The following is a 12,194-nucleotide window of genomic DNA, read 5'->3' as shown; positions in this document are numbered from 1 at the left end:
CGGGAGGGCTGCAGCGGGGGAGTGAGGAGGAAGAGCTGGGAAAGGCAGAGCAGGAGCCTGATGTTGGCTTGGATGGGACTTGTCTCTCCGGTGCTCAGTGGTCGTTCGCTCTACCCCTCTCCTTCCACCTCATCATCTCCTCCTCAGTGCCACCCCACACTGGCTGCTCCCCCTTTTTTCTCCCCTGCCCATCTGTGTCTGCATTTCTTTTTCTACTTATTAACCATCTCCTGACTAAAACGCTCTCCCCAGAATTGGTATTATCAGGCCATTTTACTGCTGTAGCTTTGGTCATTGCTAATGTGCTGTGATAAAACCCTTCCTTCACGCTCATCAAGGCAGCAATGGTCTGTGAGGCACGGTTTGTACTGCAGTAAACTCCCTTTATCATTTGATCCGTGGCAACAGCTGCAATAAATGTGATTATTAATAATAAGGTGAGGAGAGCTGGTATAATGGTTCTACCTTGTAGGCAGGGGGGATATTCTTTCATGACGATAAGATCAATTTCTATTTTGCATCAGTTCTTTTACAGGCTTCTTGACCACAATATCTGAATGATTTTCAGTGCCACATTAAGTGATGGGGCTTGATATCAGTCACATGTGGTTTGTTCTTTTATCCTCTCCCCAGGGAAAGAATTATGTATGCAACATACTGGTTATGTTGCTAGGGTTTTGTTTGTTGTTTTGTTGTTTTTTTTAACATATGCACTGCTGCATGTTTATGTTGGAGAAGACCACATCAAAGCAGGCACATTGCATTTGGATGCGAAGGTGACAAGATTTCCGGTAGTCCTTTGTTCCCATGGGATCTCTGCTATTATCCCAGGCTCACCCCCACAGGCCCCATTTGCTGCCCCACTGAGCTTCACCTTGTAGTGGAAAGTTCCTCTGTCCCTAAGGAGAGATATGGACTCTTTGGTCTTAAAATTACCTGCCTGAGTCAAAAGGTATCGCCACTAGCACAGCATCCCCTGCTGCTGTGCAGGGCCAGAGCTGCTGGAACACAACCTGCCCAGGCTCCAAAATGACCATCCCGTGTGGCACGGTGGCTACGTTTGCCAGTATAACCCTACACCCTCTAACCAGCACTTTTAAATGTTTATTGAGGCACGTGAAATGATGGCCTAATTTTTGTAAGGTGCTATCTATGGAGAGATTCCCCAAGAGGGACCATGAGCACTTTTGAAAAACCAGCCTTTCTTTTGGGTACATCAGCACAGGTGGGTAAAAGCAGATGCCTGTGAGCACTGCTTGTGCTCCCTGCCACTGTGCTCCTCATCAGCTCCAAATCCCCCAAAACAATGAGTGCTCTCAAGTGCTTCATTCTTGGAAGGGTGGAGAGCAATTAAAATGCCATCAAAGGGCTTTTCCTGTGCTTCCCTTGGCACCTCATGAGATTTCACTCCTTCCTCTTGAAGTCATGTCAGGTTGGGCATTAACAACTCAGTGTCACTAGTGTCATTTTTTGACAGGGACGGCAGACCTCCTCTCCTGGTTTGGAAGCCTTTTGCCAATGTGTGTGAGAAAGACACGCCAACAGTTTGCCACGTAGCTGTGGAATTTGTCTTCCCAGCCCAGAGGCTGGCTCTGAGCCCCATTTTACCACCTGCTACCAAACAACTCAGAAACAGGGTCCTGGACCAGAAAGAAATGTTTGTGTTTGTTGTTGTTTACTACCCGCCCTTTGTGTTCTGTTTCTCACATTTCTTTCATGGGTAGACAGTAAATCAGTAAATATTAGTTTAGTCTGCAATGAGGATAACTTCTAAGGCAGGAATCACTAGTGTGAATTTGGGAGAGCTTTCCCATGTGTGCAGCCTTTGTGTTTATCTGGGAGAAGATCATATCAAAGATGAGCACATTACGTTTGAACTGAAAGGTGGGGAGAATTATCTGGCCCAAATGATCCAGTGTCTGATCACTTTCATATTTTTAATATAAATACCCTCAGGATATTTCCCTGAGGCAGGGAAATACCAATTTTGAGTGAAAGAAGAGGGGGGTTAAGTGACTTGCCTAAATGATTCAGGGAGCGTGTGGCAGAAAGAGGTACTGAATCCTTGGCCAACACCAAGCCATCTTTCTGAGCTTTTAGAGACAACAGCTATATCCAGCTCCCTTTATTTATTTCTCGAGATGCCATCATGCCAAAACTTCTGCTAAATTAGAGAGTGAGGCTGAAGGAAAGCTTTCAGTGGATTGCTTTTTTCCATAAATGGAAATATCACAAATCATTCTGGGAAAACAGGTCTTTCTGTTCTTGTCCCTCTTTGTCTGCTTCTCTCCTTTTGGACGTCTTTTCCTCTGCCTCTGGCTCCCAGTTTTCAGATGTACAGTCCTGACCATTTAAAAGTGTTCCTACCCCGCAGGAAGGGAGTAGCTTTTCATTCTTTGGAACTTACTATTTTGCGATGGATTGCACTCTGCAGGCAAGCGAGACTTCTGAAAGAGACAGGGCTGCACAAAGCGGCACAAAAATAAACCGTATCACCAACAATACCGAGCCAGGTTCTCATTGGGGGTAACTCGGTCTGACTCTCGCTGCAGCAGAGCTGACGGCTGCCAGCTGTCCTGGATAGACAGCATGTACCCAAACGATGACCTGGCCACAGTGGAGGAGGTCTCTCTAGGGCTGAACACGCAGTTAACGTGGATTTTCATGCAGTTTAGACACGCAGTCCCCTCTTGGCAGTATGGCAGGTTGTCTCTGTTCGTAATGCCCCGTCTGGGCAACTTAGGTCCCAGTCAAGCCACTGGGGGAAGTCCACTTTGCACCAGTCCTACCTTCTCCAGCCTGCATTTTCCAAAGCTTGGGCAGGCAACAAGCAAACAGCAGGGATCTCATCAAAGGACTCCCAGTAATACCCAGGGGGGACCTATGTCTCTGTGATTTTCCACAGACCTGGGCATCCCCAGCCTTTCTGTCCAGAGACAAGTCAGAGCCTTCTTTGCAGCCTACACATTCCAAAGCAGACTGCTCCAAGGATGCCCACACGGATACGCTAGGGAGAGGGAGGCGGCTGCGATGAATGAGAGAGACTGAGAAACAGGAGGAAGATCTGGTGGGTGAGCAGGAGAAAGAGGACGAGGAGAAATCCCGAACTGTGCTGAGAGAGCTGAATTGAGAAGGTGGAAGTATGTGGCTTAAGTTTCTCAGAGAGGTGTGCAGGAGAAGTCAGAGGGCTCCACACCTGCCTGTTTCACGGTTCACAGCATGAAATTGCTCAAGTTGGGAAGAGCAGGAAGGGTAAAGGGACACAAATTTAGAGGAGACATCGCTCTTAATCCCTTGAGGGCTCTCAGAGCCCTGCATGCCCTCCCAAATAATGATTTGCTCTTGCTCAGGCATTCAGGACTATTAACTATAGGGTGGCACATGGCTCTTCCCTCCTCAGCTCTGCAAACCACACGTGCAGCATGGGCCAAGGGCTGTTGTGTCAGACCACAGTGGCATGGCTGAGCTGCTCCATCCTCCTCCTTGCCCATGGCCCTTCCACACTGGCAGAGGTGCCAAGGGAGGCTGCCACACCACCTCAGCAGGCCACAGATGTCCGCCAGAGAATTGCCGAGTGACCTTGGCGCAAGAGGCGATGTCGGGGCCTTCCCGGCACTGAGCAGGTTGCTGAACCATTTGCCAACCATCACTCACCTACGCCCTGGGTGTGCAGAGCCACCGGCACCCACACCGTGCCCTCTTTACCACCTCCCCATACGGCATGAGGCAGAGGAATGCCATCACCCTCATTTTGGGGGGGGGAACTCTGAAGCAGAGAGAAGAAGTGGTTCTAACAGCATGCCTGTGGCAGAGCAAAACACTGAATCTTGCTCTCTCATATTCCCAGTTAGCGCATTAATGACCTAAATTCTGCATCCTTTCCCCATCCATCGCCCAGAGGAGCTAGGAGGCATTGGAGGAGAGGGTGTGGTAGCACAGCCGGCATCCAGAGTCACAGGGCTCTGTGCTGAGCACAGACAAAGCAGGGACTGAAGCGGGACCGACGCTGCCCACCCTGCCCTGATGGAGCCTGGCAGGGTTGAGCCAGGCAGGGGGATCAGCCTGGAGCAGCACATCAGCCTGTGGTGAAGGGCAGCTCCTCAAAACCACAGCATTTTAAGGGAGCCAAGGCTGGACATCCCGATGGCCAAGCACCCTGCTGAGTGAGATCAGGAAGGCCTTTCGGACACTCAGCACCAGGAGCAGATTTTCAAAGAGCCTGCGTGTCCCCTCATCCTGCCTAAGCGGCTGAACCTCTAACTAGCTATCATCCCACACAAGTCCACATAAAAGACACCCTGCAGAAGATGCAGCATCTTTCCCAAGCAGCTTGATTCTTCACACCGGAAATATTCAAGCTCTAATACAGCAAGAAGCGGAGCAGGGGAGAGGGAGAAGAGAGGAAGCGGGGGAAGGATGGTACAGAGAGAGGGGTTTTCCAGAGGCAGTGCCTCTTCCTTCCCTGGCTGATTCCAGCTTGGGGTTCTGGCTGTGCACCAGGAGCTTCGCCAGGATGCATGCAGGCTCTGCCTGCCCCCCAGCATGTACAGGCAAGAGGCGCTCAATTTTATGGATCTGCTGAGCAAGGAGCTGCAATCTGAGGCTGGAGACTTCTCCAGTGCTTCAGAAAGCAGCCGTGTCCACGTGCACTGTATAGCAGTGGCCACAGCCAAAGGACCAGGGTGACGAGTTGCTCATCTGCTGCAGGCAGATGGCCCCAGGCAGTCAGAGGCAAGCAAGGGAAGGGGCGTCCTTCATGCCGTATCTGCCTTCCTAACAGGTATTTAAGCGGGCAGGTAACAGGGTGGGAGCGTGGCAGAGGAATTTGCTTGGCTAGGAAGCTTTCCTTCCAGAAGAGCCATGGCTGAGAAGCAGACACTTCTTGAACAAGGTAACTGGATTGGGGATGGGTGATTAATAACCTCCTTTTATAACCTACAGTTTCAATGCAGGAATATCACTTCAGAGGTACGTGGAGAGGCTTTGTTCCTACTTTCTTCTCCTGTTTCTTACCTCTTACATGCATATGCACTCCTCTCTGCTGTCTCTAGCCTCTTCATGGAAGCTCTTTGAGCTAGTCGTTAAAGGCAACAGGTATCTCAGAAGTATCAGGCACAAACTGACTGGATGCAGAAGGACTTGAGCTTGGGGCCTGACCTAGAGGAATCCACCTACCTGCTTTCTACAGCTATTTGCTCAGCACTGCCTCCCAAAGCATGCCAAACCTTGCTCCAGGAAAGCCTGGCCTCAAGAAGAAACTCAGGGGGAATCCTTTGATCCTTCTTCCAGCTATTCCCAAATACCTGAAAGATGATTGGAATTCATCTGGAATGAACCTTCCAAGATATGACTCAGGCACCTGACATAGTCTCTGTAGGTCTCAGCCTGGGTAGGGTTGACCTGGAAGACCTCCAGGTTCCTCACAAGCAACCCTTCCCAGAGACAACAACCATAATTCTGGTGGCTTCATTGTCCCCTCACCCTGTACACCCAGCTGGTCTGGGGGCTGGGCTCGGGACCTGGGTGGCAGGTGGCTTTCCCAGGTTGCCAGAGCATTTATAACTCTCCAGACTCAGGCTCAAAACTCTTCTGCTGAGGGATCAGTCAGCCTGAGCCACTTTGGTAGCTGATGTCTGGTGAGGAGGGCCATGGCATTGCCATGCCTACCCATGCACCTCATGCAGACACTGCATTCCTCATTTCTGCACAGATTATGTCCATCAGTTGTGTGTTAATGGCCAGACAGTACAAGAGTCCTGGGGGAAAACTAAGGGAAGGTGGGAGAAGAAGTTCAGGGGAAGCCCAGGAGTTATAATGAAATTGCCTTCCACATGGTCACTCCTGTACAAGTGTGAACAACCTGATCCTTTGAAATACTAGTGAACCAGTGGTCATGATGATGTTGTGGCTCTCTGGAGTAGTGTTCCTGATTTCAAGAGGAGAGAGAAATGAATGACGAAAATAAGAGCCCAGTAGACATCCCACATGGCAGAAAAACGGAAGATGTTGCTGGTCTCTTGCTGGGATGGCTTTGCTGGTTGTAGAGTGTGTGAAAAAGGGTGTCCCATGGCTAAAGTTAGCAGAAGGCCCTGAACCTAACAAGCCTGAGAAAGCTGAGGTTGACCAGCCCAGCTGCTCTCACTTACGGCAGAAGACTTTGCTCCCCAAGTGCAAAGGGTGTTTTGCTGCTGAGCCACATCCACACACTTGCACCAAGCTTCTTGTAGCCTTAGTCTGTGAGAGGACACAAGAGGAGGCCTGATAAAGGTATGCAAAAACAAGAGTCTTATGGGAAAAGTAGATAAAGAGCTTTTGTTGTTCTTGTACCACAGCAGAGCAATGGGATGTATCCTGCCCATGAAATGAATAGGCAGCAAATTCACAGCTGAGAGAAAGAAAGAAATGCTTTTGTACCCAAACCTGATCACCCCACCACACGCACACTGCTGGGATCCACCGAGGCCACGCCAGGTGAAACACAAACACCCACAGTTACGCTGGTTGATGCTGAGGGAAGGGACCCTGACCCTCGGGCTTCGCAGCTTGACTCAGTCTCTGGCTCTGCTTCCCATCCCACCTTCCTTGGAGATGGGCAGTGCTTTCCTGTCCATCTGCAGCAGGAGCCATACCTACTGGCCAAAGCCTCTGGTGCTTTCCACCACTGAGCAAAGGGCACTGGGCTAGGTGGGCATCAGGTTGGATCCAGATGGCAAATCCCATGTTCCTGTGCAAATAAGAGGGAGATCTACGTGTGAGTGTGCAAGGAGAGTACCTGGGCATTTAATGGGCATCCATACAGGAGCGGGCATGCTGCCTGGGAGGAAGGCAGGGTGGGCACAAAGGGCTATGCAGAGGGCAGCTGTTCCTGCGAGGCAGATTTTGGTGTTCTCATTTGTTCTTTTTTTTTCTCTTGTTCCCTAGGGAATTTTAAAGGTCTGTGTAAGCAAATCGATCACTTCCCTGAGGATGCAGATTATGAAGCCGATACAGCAGAATATTTCCTCCGTAAGTCCGCAGGCTCTTCTCCTTGCAATGGCTTGTAGGTGCCAGCATCGGGTGCCTTTCGCTTTCTGAAGGTGGGACCTGTGAGGCTCAGTGGGCCAGAGAGAGGTGATCACCACCCCCCAGAAACAGCTCCATTCTCACCTCCCTGGGGCTCTGCCCATGAGACAGTACAAGTTTTGAACTCACAGTAACAACCAGTGACATTTTTTATTAACAGCAATTAATTACCATATACATCTAGATTCTTAATTCAAATCCATTGGAGAGCTGTTGAGTGGGCATAAGGTCAGGACGGGTTAGCTGGGCCAGTGTGGGTGTCTGAGAGCGTGTGTGTGTCCTCCTAAAGCAGAGGAAGCTTTTATTTCATTTCCTTACCTGATACTCCAGTTACATCAGATTTAAGAAATTAGCTGGATTGTGTCTGAGGAGCACCTGTTTCTGTCTTCACCTTTCCCTGAACACCACTTGCCTACAGAGACTGCAGATGTAATCTTCACTGGTTTTCAGGATTTTAGTGACAGGAATGGGAAATAGGAATAAGGACAGTCAGGGCCCTTTGAAGAAAAGACCTGGTGCCCACCCAGAGCCCTCAGGAGAGGTGCTGTACCCCAGGCACGTGGTGTCTCCATAAGGAAACCTAACCTGGGCTCCAAGTCCAGCTTGGGAGGCGTGGGTGAAGCTCACACCACTTTGTGCTTGGAGACAGGGAAGACAGCCAAGCTAGCAGAGCAGATCCACATCATCCCTGCCTGATCACAAGTCAGCATTTCCACCTGCCCCAGAAGCAGGAGCTTCCTCTTCCTTTAGCACAGCTGAACAGGGATCACTCCTCCTCTTGGGTCCTCACCTTGCTATCCTGCCTGCCCTCCACAAGCCCAACGCCTTTTGACATCACGAGAAGAGATCTTCTGCCTTCAGAAATCTGAGATAAGAGCTTTTGACCTCCCAAGGTTAAGCATCAGAGTTTCTCCAAAGGCTGGGAGTCTTTCAGAATAGCTCCTTGTCATCCGGGCGTGCTCCAAGCCAGATGTGGAGACCCAGCCCTGCGGCAGGGATGAGAGAGATAATTTAGGCTCATTTGTATGTGAAAAGAGGCGGATTTTATGCTGCTTCCTCTTGGTTTTTCAAACAATTCTTCATCCACTGTAAATTGTCAATAACCCAGGGAGATTGCCTCTTTCAGATGCGTTTCTGCAGCATCGGTCTCTTAATCGCTGTGTGGCCCCTGAACGGCAGAGGTTCGATGGGGGTTTGATCCAGTTTGGCACCAGCGACTGTGCAGGCTGCCTCTGAGGGCAAACCAGCTCCTGCAGTTGTTTGGGAGCAAGGAAGCTGCTTGCAGCATCAGCTGCACTTCAGAAAGAAGAGTTGGGGGAAGGGGGCGAACATCTCAAGGAGGATGTGTCTGTTCCCTCAGAGGGAAACAAGATCTGAAGACAAAAATTGGCCCAGCACCAGGACCTGATGTTCTCCCAAGGGTAAAACCCTTTTTTAAGAAAGAGCCAGGTTCAAAGAGGGATTTGACAAGTCAATAAAGGACTAGTTGGGTCATTCCTGAGGGAAGTGGGATTTCTGCTGGCTTAGACCTGACTAGCATGGGACCCCACTGAACAGCTTCTTCCCAAGGCTTCTGCCAAACTGGAGTCCCTGGGCGCTCTGCACAGGTGATACCTGGTGGTACTGGCAGGAACAGCTAGGAAGATGTTTATTAGTGTCAGACTAGGCAATTCCCTCATTCAGGGGATGTGACAATTGTGGCCTGGCTAGAAGGGCTTAGATTTTATTTCTGCCAGCTGTTTATATAAGGAGTCTTAGGCTTTTTGAAATCAAATGCCTGTTGTCAGAGAGGAAGCAGAAACATCCCTGTGTTTCTCTGCTAGAAGACACTCAAGTTTGAGAACAGACAGATGGTACAAGGGAGCATCCGAACACCAAAGGCTCTGAACTCACGAAGACTGGATGAGATTCTGCCCCTCTCTTGCTGGCATGGTTCTGCTGAGGGGCAGAAAGCAGGGGCTGAGCGAAGCTGCTGTCCTCCCTCAACACATAATGCCCGCAGCTCCCCATGCCAGTTGGCAACTTCGTGTTCCCCCAACAGACGTGTATTTCAGAATTAAGACCCAGATACAACTGATGTGGTCAGAGCCAGGCTGCGGGATGGACCGAACATCCCTCTAGAAACCCTCTGAACAGCGAACGTCTGCTTAATATTTGCTTACTGCCATTTAAGCTTCGCATTGTCAAATCCTGACTCGCTTTCCAGAAGCTATTAAGATGGTTATTATTACTATCCTGTTCCCTGAAACACAGCCAGGCAGAACTGGAAAGCAAGCAGGAGAGGTTTCTCCCTGCCTTTTGCATTCCCCATGCACAGGCAGTGGGCTAGGGCCCCCCTCAAAGAGCCCACCAGCTTGTGCCTGGTAGATTCCTGATGCCAACAGGGTCTTTGAAGCAGGAAGGAAAAAGTCCTTCCTGCCCGTTTAGGAAAAAGTCCTGTGCTTGCTTCAGTAGGGTTCATTCCTGCAGGCCAGGAGGGATTAGCTTTCATCCCCCCTTCCAGATCTTTGCTCCACAAGCAGAATTGCACCAGCCCATCTGATACCTTTCTTTATCAAGCAAGGCTTTATTTCACCCTTCAACAGCTTATTTTCTCTTGGGAAGAGAGGGGGGAAGGCCTTCCTAGTTAAAAACAATATGAATATTGGCAACATGAACTCATACAGACCGTTGGCCCACAAGCAGTGTGGGTGTGCAATGAATGTGTGTGCGGGTGTGTGTATACACAGTCCTGGCTTTTCGCTGCGTGAACACGAGAGGAGAGTCCCCCCCAGAAGCTTTGGGGTATGTTTTGCATGCGCGTATGAGCACATACGTGCATCTATGCCATTGCCCTCTGCTGGCTGAGCTCTTCCCGTATCGATCGATGGAGAGCGTGCGTGTGTGGGAGCTGGCACATCCCAACCCATCACTGCCCTCTGGAAGGAGCCCAGTCATTTAATCACTAGGATAAGCCCCGCGTTTCGGCACGCAGGGCTGGGACTTTTCGCTTCTCAGTCCTCACTGCAGCCGCAGAGCAGCACACGGCACCAGGAGCTCCTTCCCAGCCCCCCCAAAAAAATAATAAAAATCTCTCCTTGAGATGTTCGTGCCCTTTCGGGAGGATTCGAGATTGAGCAGCTCTGTGGGAAGCATTTGGGTTGCTGCTCTTTGAAGAGCGGGCTCGAGTGGCAGCACCCTGCAGGAGGAGAAGCCGGATGGTGCTGGGGCTCCCCCTCCAGCCCATGGTCCCCCCAAAAGCAGAGGAAAAGACAGTGTGAAGGGGGACAGGCAGCACGGGCAGGCTCCCAGCTCAGCTCCCTCCATCTCCCCATAAGAGGCTTCAAAGCAGCTTCAGCGGCCGGGGCGCGGGAGAGCTGCTTCAACTGCTCTCTATTTTCTGACACACTTTGTTTCTCTCTCCCTCCCTCTGTCCCCCGATGCTTTTATCTCTCCTTGAATTACCCCCTCCCCGACACGTTGCCCTCTGTCTCTCCCCTTCGCCCCCCCCCACGAAATGTGCTTGCGTACCCCCGTCCCCTTCCCCTGGCACCGTTTCCATGCCCCTTTTTCCTCTCTCTCACACCTGCGCTGTTCTTTCTGCCCCTCTCCCTCTCTCCTCTGCAGGGGCTGTTAGAGCCTCTAGTATATTCCCGATCCTGAGTGTGATTCTGCTTTTCATGGGTGGACTCTGCATTGCAGCCAGCGAGTTCTACAAAACCCGACACAACATCATCCTTAGTGCCGGCATCTTCTTCGTGTCTGCAGGTAAAGGGATGCACAGGGTGTGACGCCCCGGAGATGGGCTCTGGGGGTGGGGGGGGCTGCCCTGTCAGTGCATCCTGCAGGAGAACAGTTGCCTAGGCAGGAGTATGTGTGTTTCCCACCCCTAATGAGCCTTATTCGGGGTGAAAGCAGGCACCTGAGGAGCCCTCTCCACCTGGCCTGCTCTCCTGGCTTTCCTGCTGCTTGGGAGCTGCTGGATGGAGAGGATTCCCCATCCAGCATCTCTCAGGGACCAGCTGGGAGTCCAGACTGGGGATACAGCAGGCACGCGATGAGGGTCTTGCCTGGGCTTCCCAAGGAAAGCTACCCACTGGGAGGGGATGGATGACCGGGGACCCTCCTGTCCCACCTTCTGGGGGCAGGGGCTCAACCCCACAACCCCCAGCACCACCATGTGTGACTCTCCTGACGTCTGTTTCCCTCTCTCTCCCCCGCCGGCTGGCTGGCAGGTCTGAGTAATATAATTGGCATCATCGTATACATATCAGCCAACGCTGGAGACCCCTCTAAGAGTGACTCTAAGAAGAACAGCTACTCCTACGGCTGGTCCTTCTACTTCGGGGCCCTGTCCTTCATTATAGCCGAGATGGTGGGAGTGCTGGCCGTCCACATGTTCATAGACCGGCACAAACAGCTGCGCGCCAACGCTCGTGCCACGGACTACCTCCAGTCCTCCGCCATCACCCGCATCCCCAGCTACCGGTACCGCTATCAGAGACGCAGCCGCTCCAGCTCCCGCTCCACCGAGCCTTCACACTCCAGGGATGCCTCTCCCGTCGGGATCAAAGGGTTCAACACCCTCCCATCAACAGAGATCTCGATGTACACCCTGACCAGGGACCCGCTGAAGGCAACCACCACCCCTACCGCCACCTACAACTCCGACAGGGATAACAGTTTCCTCCAGGTTCACAACTGTATCCAGAAAGAGAACAAGGACTCTATCCACACCAACACAGCCAACCGCCGGACCACCCCGGTATGAAGCCGTCACCAGGAGCTGAAAATGGGGCAGGAGCGGGCAGGAGGAGACGGGGTGGGCTGCAGGGTGGGGAGGGTGGAAGGGGGCAGGGGGCAGCAAGAGGGGTGGGAAGGAGGAGGTGGAAGCGCCCCTTTAGGGGGCAACCAACCAACCAACAAAACAAAAACAAAAGCAAACAAAAAAAAAAACGACAAAAAAAAACAACCAACGAACAAGCAGTTAAGCAGACAAACAAGCGAGAGAACAAAAAACAATCAAACGAAAAGGAAACGCGAGGAAAAGAGACAACAGTGAAAAAAAAATTCTTAAAAAAAAAAAAGAAAAAGAAAAAAGGAAAAAAAAGAAAAACTTTAAAACCGAGAGAAAGAGATTTAAAAAAAAGAAA

The 12,194-nt window shown here is 51.2% G+C and overlaps 1 protein-coding gene across 3 annotated transcripts in view; it reads left to right on the top strand.

Annotated features, from left to right (window-relative positions):
- Positions 1–12,194, top strand: part of CACNG2 (calcium channel, voltage-dependent, gamma subunit 2) — a 64,543-nt gene that overhangs the window by 42,651 nt on the left and 9,698 nt on the right. For 2 of the 3 annotated variants that reach the window (XM_014963225.1, XM_014963223.1), the window contains 3 exons: positions 6,922–7,005; positions 10,669–10,809; positions 11,277–11,864. In XM_014963225.1, coding sequence (XP_014818711.1) covers positions 6,922–7,005; positions 10,669–10,809; positions 11,277–11,812 — 761 coding nt within the window. In that variant the 3' untranslated portion in view covers positions 11,813–11,864. Of the gene's footprint in view, positions 1–6,921; positions 7,006–10,668; positions 10,810–11,276; positions 11,865–12,194 lie in introns of those variants that run through there. The other variant, XM_014963224.1, reaches the window with a different exon arrangement.

This window comes from Calidris pugnax, unplaced genomic scaffold (genome assembly GCF_001431845.1).
Source record: "Calidris pugnax isolate Ruff unplaced genomic scaffold, ASM143184v1 scaffold44, whole genome shotgun sequence".
Classification (NCBI taxonomy): domain Eukaryota; kingdom Metazoa; phylum Chordata; class Aves; order Charadriiformes; family Scolopacidae; genus Calidris; species Calidris pugnax.
Note: the sequence above shows the minus strand (reverse complement) of the source record. Positions and strands in the feature narration are given on the sequence as shown.